General features: G+C 39.2%; 1 protein-coding gene across 4 annotated transcripts in view; it reads left to right on the top strand.

The window, feature by feature from the left end:
* TECPR2 (tectonin beta-propeller repeat containing 2) overlaps positions 1-12,664 on the top strand; it is a 43,581-nt gene extending 30,917 nt beyond the window's left edge. For all 4 annotated transcript variants that reach the window (XM_082760978.1, XM_082760977.1, XM_082760975.1 and 1 more), the window contains 3 exons: positions 8,573-8,714; positions 9,932-10,081; positions 10,369-12,664. In XM_082760978.1, coding sequence (XP_082617104.1) covers positions 8,573-8,714; positions 9,932-10,081; positions 10,369-10,526 — 450 coding nt within the window. In that variant the 3' untranslated portion in view covers positions 10,527-12,664. The remainder of the gene's footprint in view (positions 1-8,572; positions 8,715-9,931; positions 10,082-10,368) is intronic.
* Positions 12,665-14,059: the final 1,395 nt, after the last annotated feature.

Below are 14,059 nucleotides of genomic sequence, written 5' to 3'. Positions count from 1 at the left end.
ATTAAACATCTTAATTGTTGATTAATTGCTTCTCTTTACTCTTTCGTAATCGGAATTTCTTAGAGGATAGGATCAAAAAAGCTTACTTTATTAAGTCAAGAAGTTTATTTAAATAGCTTTGTAGCTTGTCCAAGCTGTGGGGAGAGAGGGACTTATTTAAAAAGATGTCCACTACTTGGCTACTATGTAAACCTTCTAATTCTTGGTGCAATTCCTAGGATCAGCAAAAGAGCTTAGTGCAATTTGCCATAAAATAATCTCTTGCAGTACGGACATTTCAAGTTAGAGGAATTTTTGATTTACTACTCTTCCCATAAACAGCCTTCTAATTGTCTTTTTCTACTTCAAGCTTGATGTCATAGCTAAGATAAGATAGCTCTTCTGAAGTTAGGAAGAATTCTTTTTTTGCATGCAAAACATATAAGAACAAAACAAAACTGTGAGTTATTCACACTTGCACTGTCATTCAAAAAAAAAAAAAAAAAAAGCCCCAAGCCTCAAAACTAAGAAGCAACCATTAAAAATGGCATTTGAAATTTCAGGGATTTCTGTGATCCTGCAAAAATCAGTGCATGGTAGATTTCATTTCTTTTTCAATACCTTTCTTTTCCTTACTCTGTGTTCAGTGTTAGGAGGTTGGTTGTGCCCTGCAGATGTTGTAGATGTTGTGTGACTTCTTAGAAATAGCTGCTATGATCTTTGTTTCCTTTCCTCTCTTTAATTAAGAGTTCTGCCTAGGGTGGAGGCTTTCTTATGCTGCCATCTGCCTTCCCTTTGCATTTTCCCTATTACTTTTAAGGCCAGTTCTGCGTTAGGTGGTACTTACAGGATGAAGTGATGAGAACATCTTTTTTTGGCCAAAATCAAAGCTTAACTGTAGGGAGAGATTTTTTTGAAATAATTGTTCAAGGATCTTTGGAGGATGAGGGATTTTTCTGCTGAGAATACTGTGTTTTTACTTCAGAATCATCCAGGCTAGTGCTGAAAATACTTGCCATGGAAAAGTCTGTTATTTGTAGTGCATAATCCACATGACTGCTCTTTTCAAGTCAGATTGTTTTCATGAGCACGAAATAGCTTGCACAACCTACCTGTTGCACAGATGTAACTGATGGGAGTTCTGCTTTGGTGTGGTAAGACAAGATGTTGAGAAAGTATCTCTTACTAGACTAATTCCATTTAGGCTGGGAAGGTAAAATACTCATTCAAACTTCTGGTTATCTGTACACCAGACCATCTGGTCTGTTATTCCATATATCTTTACTCATGTAAGGCCTCTTGAAGACATGAGGGGGGAGAGGATTTTCATGGAGGACTACTGTTTTCAAGAAGAAGTAAAGAAAAACCTGTATTTGGCAGTGGAGTAGCTGTTTCGAGGTGGGTTGTGAAGAAGCGTGTGAGATCAGAGCTCCTGCTGCAGTGTATTTTGTTTAGCTGGTTCAGAATACCATAACGTTTAACTTGAAACATGTACAATTCTTCACAGGCATGTGCCTTTCTTACAGGTTACATAAGAAGTTTCTGTAGATACCAGAAAAATGCGCCTTCAGCATTTTTAGTAAAGTCGTCTCACGCTGATTCCATCACTCAGTGCAGTGCTCGTTACCTTCCATTCTGTTGCAAGTTAGGAAAACGGTTGTCACTGTGTTTCACAGTATTTTTCTGCTTTGGAGTTTTAGCCTTCTGGTATTTGTTTTACGGCACTGCTATCGTCGTGTTCAGAGAAGCGCACATATAGCCTGTCACATTAGATAGCAATGGTTATCGGTACCAGAAGCCTCCGATCACAAAAAGGGTGCACAAAATGAGAGACGCCCAGAAAACTGAGTACACGATTTTTCCATATCCTTGTGGAATATGATCTTAAGGTGGTGCTTCTGCTTTTCAAAAAGCCTCAACTTATGCTGAAAACAGAACCCGTGGGAAGGAGAACCTTTTATTTTCATGCTTTCACTTGTTCAGTACTTGTAACAGCCTCAAATCTGGGCTCTTCCAGTGTGCCCGTACTTCCGTTAGCTAATACGCAATTTAATTATTTTACAGAAATTGATAAGTTCAGTTACTTTATCTACCCTTCTGAAAGCTAAATATATTTCCTAATGTTGAGGCTTGAGAGTTTCTCAGAATTACTCAAAAATAAAAATGTTCAGGCAGTGGTATAGAAAACATCATTGGTGAAGGATACAGGACTCGATTTAGCAAGCATGTGCCTTGATTTCAGTGGAACTATTCTCATGCTTGAAAGCAGTGATATCCTGAAGTATTTATAAATAGAAGACCTTGAAAAGTGATTTTGAGAGATGGTCACAAGAAATTACTTCTGCTAGTATAAATTGAGTGTTTGTTTTGTTTTGTTTCTTTGTTTTTTCATTAAAGCTGCAGTTTCTGAATTCTGGTTAGAGCACTTTCTTGCTTTTCATGTGACTGAACTTCAGCTTATCTCATTTTAAAATCTGTGGGAGGCTGGATCCAGTTTAGTAACCAAGGGCTTGGCTTCTGTGGAGTAATTTGGGCAGCAGAAACAGTACTGACAGTGAGAGGACTTCAGCAAACCCAAAGTCCATACAGAGTAAGGAGCCAGGCTGGGACAACGGCTAGGCACATCCAACCCTTCCTCCTTGAGTGAGGAGCTCAGGGTCCCCTCTGTGGTGTGGTGCCGAGCAGCATCCCCCTGTTTGAGCACCCAGATCTGGCTGGTGGGCCTTGTGCTTGGTTGCCTTCCCAGGAAGCTGGCTGGCAGGGCTGTGGTGTCTCCCCTGCCCTGGTGGCCCGTCCCGCAGAGCTGTCACGTAGCCTGGCGCTATCTGTCCTTTGCCCCACTGAACCCGAGCACAACGCAGCCAGCGAGCAGGCAAGGAAGAGGAAGCTGGACTCTGTACTCTCGTGAATGCATCCTCCGCCTGGGAGGCAGCGAGCTGATTTCTGACCCTCAACCCCCTGCAATACTATTGTTTCTGTCCGGTAGCGTAACACGTTTCAGAGCCTTGTGTTTGGGGGCCGCACCTCACCTGGGGCAGAAATCAGGCCGCAGCTTCGGTGCTGGATGAGTGCTGAGGGAGTAGCAGCTGTTACGTCCCCGGTGCATCCCCCCGGTATTTCGGAGGCTTACAGTGCACATCGTGAATCCTGGCAGATTGTAACTTTCCAGAGCGTCACAAGGTCACTCTTTGTTTTAAGAACAAAACAAAACCTCCCACCAGTAAGTTCTTGGGGTTTTGTTTTAATGATCCTCCCATACACACGAACTCCTGTTGTGTAAGTGAATTATATCATTTAAAGGCTATAGGCCTTTGTAAAGCAATGCAATAGTGAAATCAGAATTTCTGTTACTGTCAGCTGCGTGTGGCATTTTCATCAGAAATGTGTTAAGTGACACGGAGCAACACTAAGATGCAAAATGGCAGAGAAAACATGAGTTTGGTAACTGTTAGGGTTGTCAAAGCAGAGGTCAGGCTGAATTTACAAATGCATTTGTGTTTTTACTGTACAGAAATGTTTTACTTTTCTTGGTAAGGCATTTAAATTTCAAAACCTACAGGCATGGACTTCCCTTATCATAGAATGAATGAGAGGGTGTTTTACTGATGCTCATTAAACTTGTTTTAAAACAAAACAAAAAACCTGAAATGCCTTGGTTTTCAGAGCCTTGCTTATACAAGGTTTTTATTACCTTGTACTAAATTATGTTCTGTTTCATGCAAAGTTATTGCATGTAGTGTTGTGTATTTCTATAAAGACACAGTTGTTCTCATCCTAACATTTTAATTTTTTAGTATGCTATTAAAAAAAAAAAAGAAAACACCTGTAGTGGAAATTACAAAATGTTGTGTAGGGCATTATAGGCTGTCTGTAACCTTAGACAGTGTGACCAGAAGACAGCTGGGCAAACCAACAGACTAGGCTCATGGGCTGAATGGTCTTTGCATTAATTATTATTATTACTATTATTATTATTATTATTATTAACTGCTTGTAAGGAACAATTGTTGTGCTACATATTCTGAAAATCTTTTGTGGACCTGCTAGAGCTTCACCACGTTGAGTAGTCACATGGATTTGGTATGACCTTTTCGTGGATTTTATGTCATAATGTATGTGTGCAAAATATCTTTTGCATATTTCTATGAGAAAAACACTTTTAATAAAAATTAGGAGTTGACAGAGATGAGAGGTCAAGAAAACTGCCTGCGTGCCTTTTGCCCATTCTTGGTTGTGCGAGCCATAGACTGGAGGTATCGCACTGAGGCTCGGGTCTGTTTACTCGCTGAAGGCACAAACTGGGGGAAGGAGTCATGTTATTCTAAGGCTTCTGAGAAAATAAAGCTCCAGTTTTTCAGTCAATAAATAACCTTTCTCTGACAATTCTATGGCAGCATTACTGAAAAACATGGAGCTTCAAGGAAGACTAAACATAGATTCGTAACCTTTCCTGCTCTCGTGTGCTGCCTTGAACTTTTCTACAGAGGGAAAAAGGGGCACTTAGCAAGCTGTTCTGCTCCTCAGAGTCTGAATGCAAAACGCTCTGGTCAGCACTGCTGACCAGTTGCTCCTGCTTGGTTGATATCTCCAATGGTGGAAGTGATTTACAATTGCCATTCAAATGGAACTCTGAAAATAATATGCAGTGGTCAGGTCCATGTCAAGGAGTCTTTCTAAGCTGCAGTATTTATTTGTCAAGCTAGTTAATGAGGTCTGTGTGTCTGTTAGCCATCAGAACAGTCAGATGAGTCTGATCTACATACAGATAGTGCTCAACGGTGTGGGAAATTGCTCAGAAGTGATATTCTTACAGCCTGGCCTGGAGCAGCTGAAGGTATTTCTGTTTTATGAAGGTGAGTAGAGCATTCATACCTTCACGCTGCTTGTAGCCACCAAACCATTAGTTGAAAAAAAGGGGGATGGACAAGCTGGCAATGTTCTGTTTAGTCTTCCTCACCCTGGACGTTTACAGCAGAAAAGTGATAGTGGAGGTCTGCTGATACATGGACTCTCTGATTCTGAAAAGTGACTTGGAAAATGTTCAGATGCATTTTTCATGTGCATGTGTTTTTTGGCCTTTTCTCCTTGACAATGAAATGAACTGGTGTGGTTTGGGTTCGTCTGTAGCTGAAGTAGTTACAATAAGGCAAAACTTTAGAGTTCAGGGGTGACAACTGCATTAGTTTTTATTTTGTTTTTTTTTTGTTGTTGTTGTTGTTGGATACCGTTGTTTAAACAAAGCTCTTGCACTGAAGCATATTCTCTGTGGTCTGCAGAAGGAATGGAAATGATTTGCATGGAATTATAAAGCTAACAGACAACTTTATAACTGAAATATGTTTAGCATAGATACGATTTAATGATGTCATTTAACAATTTGTCAGTTAAGTGCTTCTTTCAAGTTTACTTTGTTTCATCAGCATTGTCTTCTGGTCAGAAACTTGGGCGCTAGCAAACTACTTTTCATTCTTGTTTTCTGTGGCAGGCAATTAGGATATTCACAGCTCTTAGCATGCAGTTTTATATACTGAGAAGTACACTGTGTCTGCAAGTGGTGTCCAATTTTTGAGCTCTGTCAGGCTCGGTGCTGTGACCACCTCCCTGGGGAGCCTGTCCCAGTACCCAGCCACCCTCTGGGTGCAGAACCTGTCCCTAACCCCCAGCCTGACCCTGCCCTGTCCCAGCTCCATGTCATTTTCTCGGATCCTAATATAGATTTCATGAACGCTGTTACAAGTTAAATGAGTTAAGAAAAGGCTACTCTGAAATAATTTATTCATTTTTGTGCCTATCAGTCTTTGAAATGTTATCAGCAGATTTATAAATTTGCACTGATAGCTCTCTTTATTGCTATAAGAAAACTCTACTTAATCTTTTCCTGCAGCTGTAGAGATCTGTTTCTTATATCTTCTTATTCTTATATAGATTATAAAATACTTTAAACATTTTTATGGTAATTAAAACTTAGTGAAAATTGAGATATTCTCCAGAAGTGGTACGTTATGTCAAGAAGACTCTAAATCAGTTTTATCCTACTGTGATAGCCATAGGAACATCTTTTTGTTGCAGATAAGTGCTTTCTGGGTAGCCAACTAATGTGTTTAAAACCTCTGCAACAGGCTCTAAGAATCGCCTGTGCCCGTTTCCCAGCATCTTGTCGCTGTTTTGTTCCAAAAGCTATGGTATATAATCACATCACTAGCTGTCCTTTACTCTGTTTCACATCAGAAAGCTGCAGCAGAATGGGGTGTTTTCTGCTAAGAGCACTGGATGTTGCCATCGGTGTCTTGCCTGGATCATTTATAATAAGAGTGAGTAGGAGGATTGTTTCCCTAATGTGAATTTATCAGAAAAAAAAAATAAGTAAAAAAAAAAAAAAATAACAGAAAAGAAAGCAAAAGTAAAATACTCAGAGAGGCAGGAAAAGTTGAGGAAAGAGGAGCTTGCTTTAAAATATATAGAGAGAATTTTTGTTCAAGCTTGTGGAGATCTTAGAACTTGGTAATTCCATTTGTTTCTTTGATATTCCTTTGATATTCTGTAGAATTAGGTAGAGGTAATTGCTTTGCTTGTACTTGAACCTGCAGTGATATCGGAAGCTATCCAGCTTGTGTATCATGCAACTCCATTTATGCTACCTGCCTTTTTGGGGTATGTTGTTTGCTTGTTCTTAGTTTCCACTACCTATAACTTTGTAGTAATGCACAGGCTCAGCTGCTAGGTGTGAGCACTTAAGTCCTTCTGGATGGAAATATTTCTTCAGCTATTTCTAGGGGAATTTGTTTCTAGGCAAATGATAGAGGAAGAAGAATGGTTTCCTGACATGGAAAAGTGGAGAGAGAGCAAGGTGCACAGATCCCAACAGGTCAGTAAGAAGGAGGAGTCCTTTTCTGAAGGACCGTAGTTGCAACACAAGGGAATGTTGCAGACCTAAAGCACAGCAGTTCATGGTGTGAAGGAGATGAGGAAAGTGACATGAAGTCCCTAAATCTGAGGAAGAGATCGCTATGGTAGAGTAAAGTTATGGGAAGAAGGAAGTAAGTGGATTTAAAAAAAAAAAAAAAAAAAAAAAAAAAAAGCCAAGCTCTCCTGCTGTGTGCAGTAACTCAGTCTGCACAAGCTATTAATTGCAGCTCCCTTGAAAGCATGGAACTACGACAGCAGAAGTATGGAGAGAGATGTGATGAAGAAAGGGACCCAGGAGTGAGGATAACTTTGAGTGAAGAGGGTGGCAAGATAGAGGGATGTGTCATGTGGGTTATCTTTTTTGTCTCTTCAAGATAAATTGTGTCTTCCTGTCAGTGTTCAACCTGCAGCCATTGTCAGTTTACTGTCAGCAGAGGTGAAAACACTTCCTCAAGGCTCAACCAGCTTCAAGCTCCCAGCAAAGTACAAATACCTGATGAGAGCACAAACAGAAGACAGTCTGTCAAAAGTCTCACCACCTAAATAGACTGGATTGATTTGGAGCTGCAAGCTGAGCCTGGTTATAACTGGGTCAGACCCAGATCAGATGTTAGCATGAGAACTTTCAAAGCAAAGCCAAAGCAGGTAACTGTTTTGTACACAGAAGGCCCATCTGGTGCTGGGTTGTGCACTCATGTGTGTACTGATTATGGTCCTATATTCCCAGGTTTATATATACAAAGAGCTGCTTGTTCTGGTATTTGTCACACTGGATACTTGGCATATGCCTGTGAGATTATTGCAAGAGATGTGGTGCTTCTGTCAGATGACATATTTCAGGGCATCTTACTGTCGTCTTCATTGCAACTTCTATTAAGCTGATGTGCAGAAAAATCCCTTTTTTCTTCTTATCTGCGTTTTATTTTAAGTATGTGTTTTGTTTGTTTGTTTGTTTTTTAATGTATTTGCATACACTAAACCTGTTGGCTGATATATTTTGCTACAAAGTCGTGACCTTTATGCTGTATGTAAAATGCCGTGGTCAGTAACACTGCTTTTGGATAGTAGTTAAGGCAAATTTCCACAGGAGCAGATGGAGTAAGGACTTGCCTGGGAGCAGAATGGGAAGTGTATTTCACTTGGGCTCACCATGAGTTTCAAGGTCATATTCCTTTAGAATGGAATACAGGGGAGAGGGCAGATCACCACATCGTTGCAAAGATGGGACATTCAGACCTTAAAAATACGCAGCTCATGTATATTCAGGACTACAGGAGAGATTTAGTTATGGTAGGAACACTTTCAGGAAAGCAATAGGAAAATCCTGTTGTTCCCGCATTTCTGTAGATGAGTTCTCTCTTCAACTTGTAATTGAAACTGTGTATTTGATTGGGATAACAGTGTTTGAGCAAACACGAGTATTATTAAACTTGGATGTTGAACATCAAATATGAATATCAGTAACTTCAGGTGACATTCACTCATGTTCCTTTTCTATTTAAGAAGGGATTGACTTTTTTGAAAAATTGGTAATTTGTACAATGACAAGTAAAAAGTTAAATTTCTTTCTGTCCTTGCCTCTGGTGAATATTTTACAACTTTTGTGTGTGTGCTTCTGTGAGGAGCAAGTGTCTGTATTTAAAGATACAGTGGTGCAAAGATTAAATACTGTGCTTATTTTTTATAGCCGGTAGGAGTCAACTTGGTCAGCATTCATTCGAGTCCAAATGATCAGATGCTGTGGGCAATTGATAGCAAATGGAATGTCCATGTACGAGTGGGAATCACAGAAGAAATGCCTGTAGGCACTGACTGGGAGCACGTACCAGGTAAAAACTAATATGTTAGTTCCTTGTGCTTCCTGCCATTTTCTGTGATTTTTTCCCCTTTTGTTTTTTATGTTTGATAGCAATGCTTAAATCAGATATTTTTCTCAGTAAGCAAATTTACTTATTTATAGAAACTCAGTAAAGTATTCAGTTAGGGTTGTCTTTTAAAGAGGACCTTGGTTTCACTTAAAAACACTGTGTAGTTAACTGAAGAGAAGTCTGGTTTTCAAATGAACTTCCATTGTGTGTTATTTCAGGCTCTTGCCAATGAATTAATGAACGGTACAGTTACCTTTCAGTTAGGATTAAAGCAATGTTCCTAAGTAATAGGAGACTACTATGCTTTGGGAAGTTTTGCATTTAAATGTGATACAATGTGGGGTTCCTGTCCGCATGTGGCTAAAAAAAAACACTAATGTGATTTTGCACATCTTTCTATTAATTCTGTGTACTGGATGCATTCTAGATTAAGTAATTACATTTTCGTTTTGCCTATAAGTAAAATTAAATTTAAGTTGTTTCATTTTAAATAACTGTGTATTGATGCGGTCTGCTTTTTTAGAGAGAGATCACTGCAGAAGTGCATGGCACTTCAGTTGGAGAGGATCTGCTCTCTTTTAAAGAGGAAGAAAAAAGGTCCACCATGTCTATAATATTAACCATTTTTAGGCAAACTAAGATTATAATTGTCAGATTATTCCCCATCTGTTAGTGAAATACAGTGGAAGCTCAGAAATAGGTTTATGAAGATCCTCAATTGGTTGTTGCTTGTGGCTATGGCTACATAACAGAGTGTGTCCACAGCGTGATGTTATTACAGTCAATAGTTGCAGTGACTACAAAGTCTGCAATTAAAAAGCCTGTTTGTTTACAGCTGCTCCATGTGATGCAAGTGGCCTGCATTCTTATCTTCTGCTTATATAGGGCAAGAAGCTCAGAATCTAATAGCGTCTACTTTGTTCTCCTCCCTTAAAGTCTGTGTAAGGAAAAATGTAGTCCTAAACTGTCGACTTGCCAATTCTTTCTTAGCCTCTAGGAAAACTAGGTATTTCTTTGCGCCTTTTTATAATGGAGTTCTTCTCTAGTATTAATATCAGAATATATAAAAAAATATTGTAGTCTCGCTGTCTTCTCCTAAGTTTTACTGCAAGTGTATTTACTACATTAGAAAGCCTGTGATTATTGCCTCCTCGTGTCCTCATGTCAATTATCTTTAGGTTTGCAGGCATGCCAGCTGGCTATAAGTACGAGGACCGTTTGGGCGCGCTGTCCAAATGGAGATGTAGCTCGTCGATATGGCATCACCGACAAGAATCCAGCAGGAGACTACTGGAAGAAGATTCCTGGAAATGTCTCACGTTTAACAGGCAAGTTGGCTCTGCGTGATAATCCAGAACATTGTGATTTCTGCTGACTTCTGCCTGCTGGTGCTCAAGCTGATCATTAGCAGGGAGAGCTATGTAATCTAAATGCTTTGTGGACAGTCAGTTTCACCAAGGTGCTTTTATCACATTAGTAAAAACCTTCTCTGTTTACAATTAGAAAAAATAAATTCAGATTTTTTTTAATTCGATTTTATATTCAAATGTTTATATACTGTTTATTATTGGAGCCTACTACCTTCGTTAAAAGATGGATAATTTATGCTTTGCAGTGACCCCTCTAGATGAACTGTGGGCAATCAGCACTTCAGGATCCCTTCTCCAGCGCCTCACTAAGACCTTTAGCCATTCCCATAATTTGCAGAAAAATAATGATACTTCTGTTCTGCTTCATCCTGATGATTTTGAAGATGAATGGGAAGTGATATGAAGTCTCTCAAGCTTCTGAAGCAGTGAAGAAAAAAAAAAAACAGAAGGACATAAAGAATTACTGTAATGTATGTACAGAATGTTGGATCTAAAAAGCCACTCATATTGGACCTGTGATATTAGCACTTTTGTATTTAAAAAACTGACCTGTTTAATAGCCCTCAAGCTGTGAGTTCTGATGTTTGTTCCAGTACCTCTCGGGAGACTCTTTAGGTGTGGCATACTGCGATTGTTATACCGTACTACTGTAGCAGCTCCTTTGGAAACATAATTCTTTAACTTATTCTGATTAGCAATGGAAGTGACTATTTCACAACAGCATGCACACTAATACATGTGTACTTATTTTGAGAAGGAATTCTGTTGCATTAAATATTTCTCTACAGCAGAAACATTACATTTTTCTCAATTTCTTCTTGTACTTGGAACTCCAAACTTATGGGAACGCTCTCCAACTATTGTATATATTTAGAATAATTTTTTCCTTGCAGCATGGAAGAAAATATGTCGAAGTATTTCTTAGCAAGATCTCAGAACATTGTGATTCCACAGCATTGGTGTTGAAATGAGCTTAGTTTGGTCCGTTCCCATATAAATATCTGCTGCAAGGCTATACTAACCTTCCATGTCTGCAAATTCTGTTTCTAACTTGGCTTCATTCACGAGTGAGAAGTTTGGATTACACCTAATTTCAGGGGAACTTTTGCTCATTTCACGCAGCCATCGGGAAGCTGACAGTTTTGGGTGGGGGGTATTCCCACTTTGGAATAGGAAGTTGCATGTTGGGTTTGTAGTACGATGCAGGAATGTACAAGGCAGCTTTCATAATACCTGTTATGCTATATTTGTGCCTCCAGCCAGTGCTTTAACATTTGGACTCAAATTATTTTGAGTACCAAACATAGATGTATTAAAAGCAAAATGGTAATTGATAGAATTACCTGTATATCCCATTAAAAATTGTGATATTGTGAGAAAATACTTAACAATATTGTGATTTTTAGCTATGTTAGCTAAATTTGAAGTGTCTTATACTTAACAGATGTTGCAGCAGAGGTATGTGATGAACTGGGAAGTAACCTAAGTTAATCATTGCAGTTTATTTTTCTTTAAACTCTAAATCTTTTTTGAAAGATACCTCATCTTTTTTAAGCAATAGGACTATGGATGAGAGAACTTTAGTTCAGTATGTAGGCGGAGGAGTTATTTTGTGTTTGTTCTAAGCTTATAAACCATCAGAATGTTAAAGCAGCTGCTAACCAATACTGTAAATGAGCCAGCTTCAGAAAAGGCCAGGTGTTGAACAGTGGGGAAGTTTCTGTTTTGAGAACTTAATCAATACATACAGAATAGGATGTGTTTTCTTTTTAACCTCTGTTCTCTTTCAGAATAATTCATGCATGTACTGCACTAAACTTGGAACAAACGTGGTGCAAGGTGAGAATGTAGATCTGTGGAGAGAGAACCAAGTTATGTCACTTTCTTTTGTTATTGTTATTTTTAGTACCACTTGTGATACTGGCTGTCAGTTCTCAGTCTGTTCTTTCAGTCTTGCAGGGAGGACAGCTTTGTTTCCCTTTTACAGATGATGTTTACTTCATTGCTAGCTCATCCGTATATGGAAAATACCCCCAGAGGGTTTTTTAAGCCTGTCTGGCAGTGGATTGTAATGGAATCTGCTCACGAAGTAACCCAGTTTGTTTTATGCAAGCATAGCTTGGTATCTTGAGGACCCCAAAGAGGCTGAAACTCAGCTTAAATGTATCTTTTGGCAGCTCCTGAATCAACCACTTTGGAGAAGGGATACGAGTACTTCTCTGCACCCTACCAAGCACCGGATGCTCAAGTACAGTGGCATTATTTAATAGTGACACTTTTGTATTACATTTTTCAAAGTCATCTTAGTAATGGCTTGAGCTTGCTAGTTGTTTGTTTACTGTATGATACTGTACCTTGCTATGGTCGTTAATATTAAATTGGTGTCGAGCTCTTCTCAGACTACTTTTTAGGGTAGTTTTAATAAAACTAGGATTTTTTTTTTATTTTATTTCTGTATTTAGGTTTTCGTTTGTGCTTTGAGACAAGTGCAATAAACTAGATTTTTAAGAAATAAATTACTGTGGTAAGACTCATCTGTTGCATGATTCACAAGAGTTCTGTTTGTCTGGAAATTGGCTTGTGCTGAAGACAGAAATGCTTATGAAACCCTTACCTTACTGTTACCCCAGATAATATGGTAATGGCAGTGTAAGAACCTGGGTACTGGAAGGTATATTTCATATATTTCTTGGTTGATAGGTGTGTCCAACCAGCAAAATGATCATCTTCCAAGCAAAGAGAATTAAACACTTAGCATATTGAATATTAAGCTTATGCCTCTATATTGAGATGGTCTTTCTATAATGGAAGTAAACAAAGTTTCCTTGCTTATACACTGTACAAAAATTGCACTTGTGTGTTAAATACTTCAGCCGTGGGTGAGGAATATGCATATGGTAGGAAACGTTTAGGCAGAAAATAGGTGATTGTGCCACGTGCTGTAACTGCACCCTGCTTTGCGTTTTAAAATATCTGAGCTCATCAGAAGACTTCCTGTGTTTCTGGACTGTAACTGTAACAGCTGAGCCATAATAAGCACCACTTCCCACATGGGCAGACTGTTTCCTGATGGAGCTGTGACCTGTGTAACTTCACACAAGAAGGCATAGCCACGAGATTAATGACAATTCAGGCACTTAAACCCACTTCCAACCATGGGAATCCTGCTCAGATTCAGATTGCAATGTCTCTGCTAATTATGTTGACAAACTTGTTCAGCTGCCTCTGTTGGTTCCTGCAGGGAAATTCTGGTCTCCTTACAGCATCAGCCTGCTCTGTTATACAAGAGTGATCCTTATGTCACCGGAGGGATGGCAGTTCAGATGCCTGAGTTGGGTTGTTGTGAAACACCCATCTAGATAGCTAAGTAACTCTTGTTTTTCTGCGTTGCAGCAATAAAAAGGAATGGAAAATGTTGAATGGCACACAGCAAGTCTTTCGCTAACAAGTGTCAAAATACTTCCATTGCTTAAGTAAGGTAGTAGAGTTGCTGTTGGGAAATGCTGTTACTGCTAAGAGAATGATGACAAAAATTCTTAGTTGTGGTCTTAGGCTATTGTCTAAACATAGATTTATTATGCAGGAACAAAGAATTTGGAAAGAAAAAGGTTTAAACCTGTATGAAGGGCATCTTCGGTGCAATGTACAAGAAACCCACTTTGCAACACACACATGGACATCAGATCTGAACGCCTTAACGCTTCTGCATTGCTTTCTTCATGAATCTCAAAGGCACTAGTGGCTTATTTCAGAGTAGCAGGGCATTCTGCCTTGTCTTTTTGCTTCTCTCATGAAAGTCCCTTCAATGGCTGAGCTGTTGGCACGAGTTCTGGATGAATTTTAAGGAACAACCTCAGAGAAATTTTCAGTAAATGGTGTTCTGAGTCTGAGGGACTGCAATTCAATTGCCCATGTGTCTGTGCCTGTGCCTTGTTG

The sequence above is a fragment of the Aythya marila genome (genome assembly GCF_965140915.1).
Source record: "Aythya marila genome assembly, chromosome: 5".
In the NCBI taxonomy this organism is placed as follows: Eukaryota; Metazoa; Chordata; class Aves; order Anseriformes; family Anatidae; genus Aythya; species Aythya marila.
The sequence above is the reverse complement of the archived record's forward strand: the minus strand, read 5'-3'. Positions and strand labels throughout refer to the sequence as shown.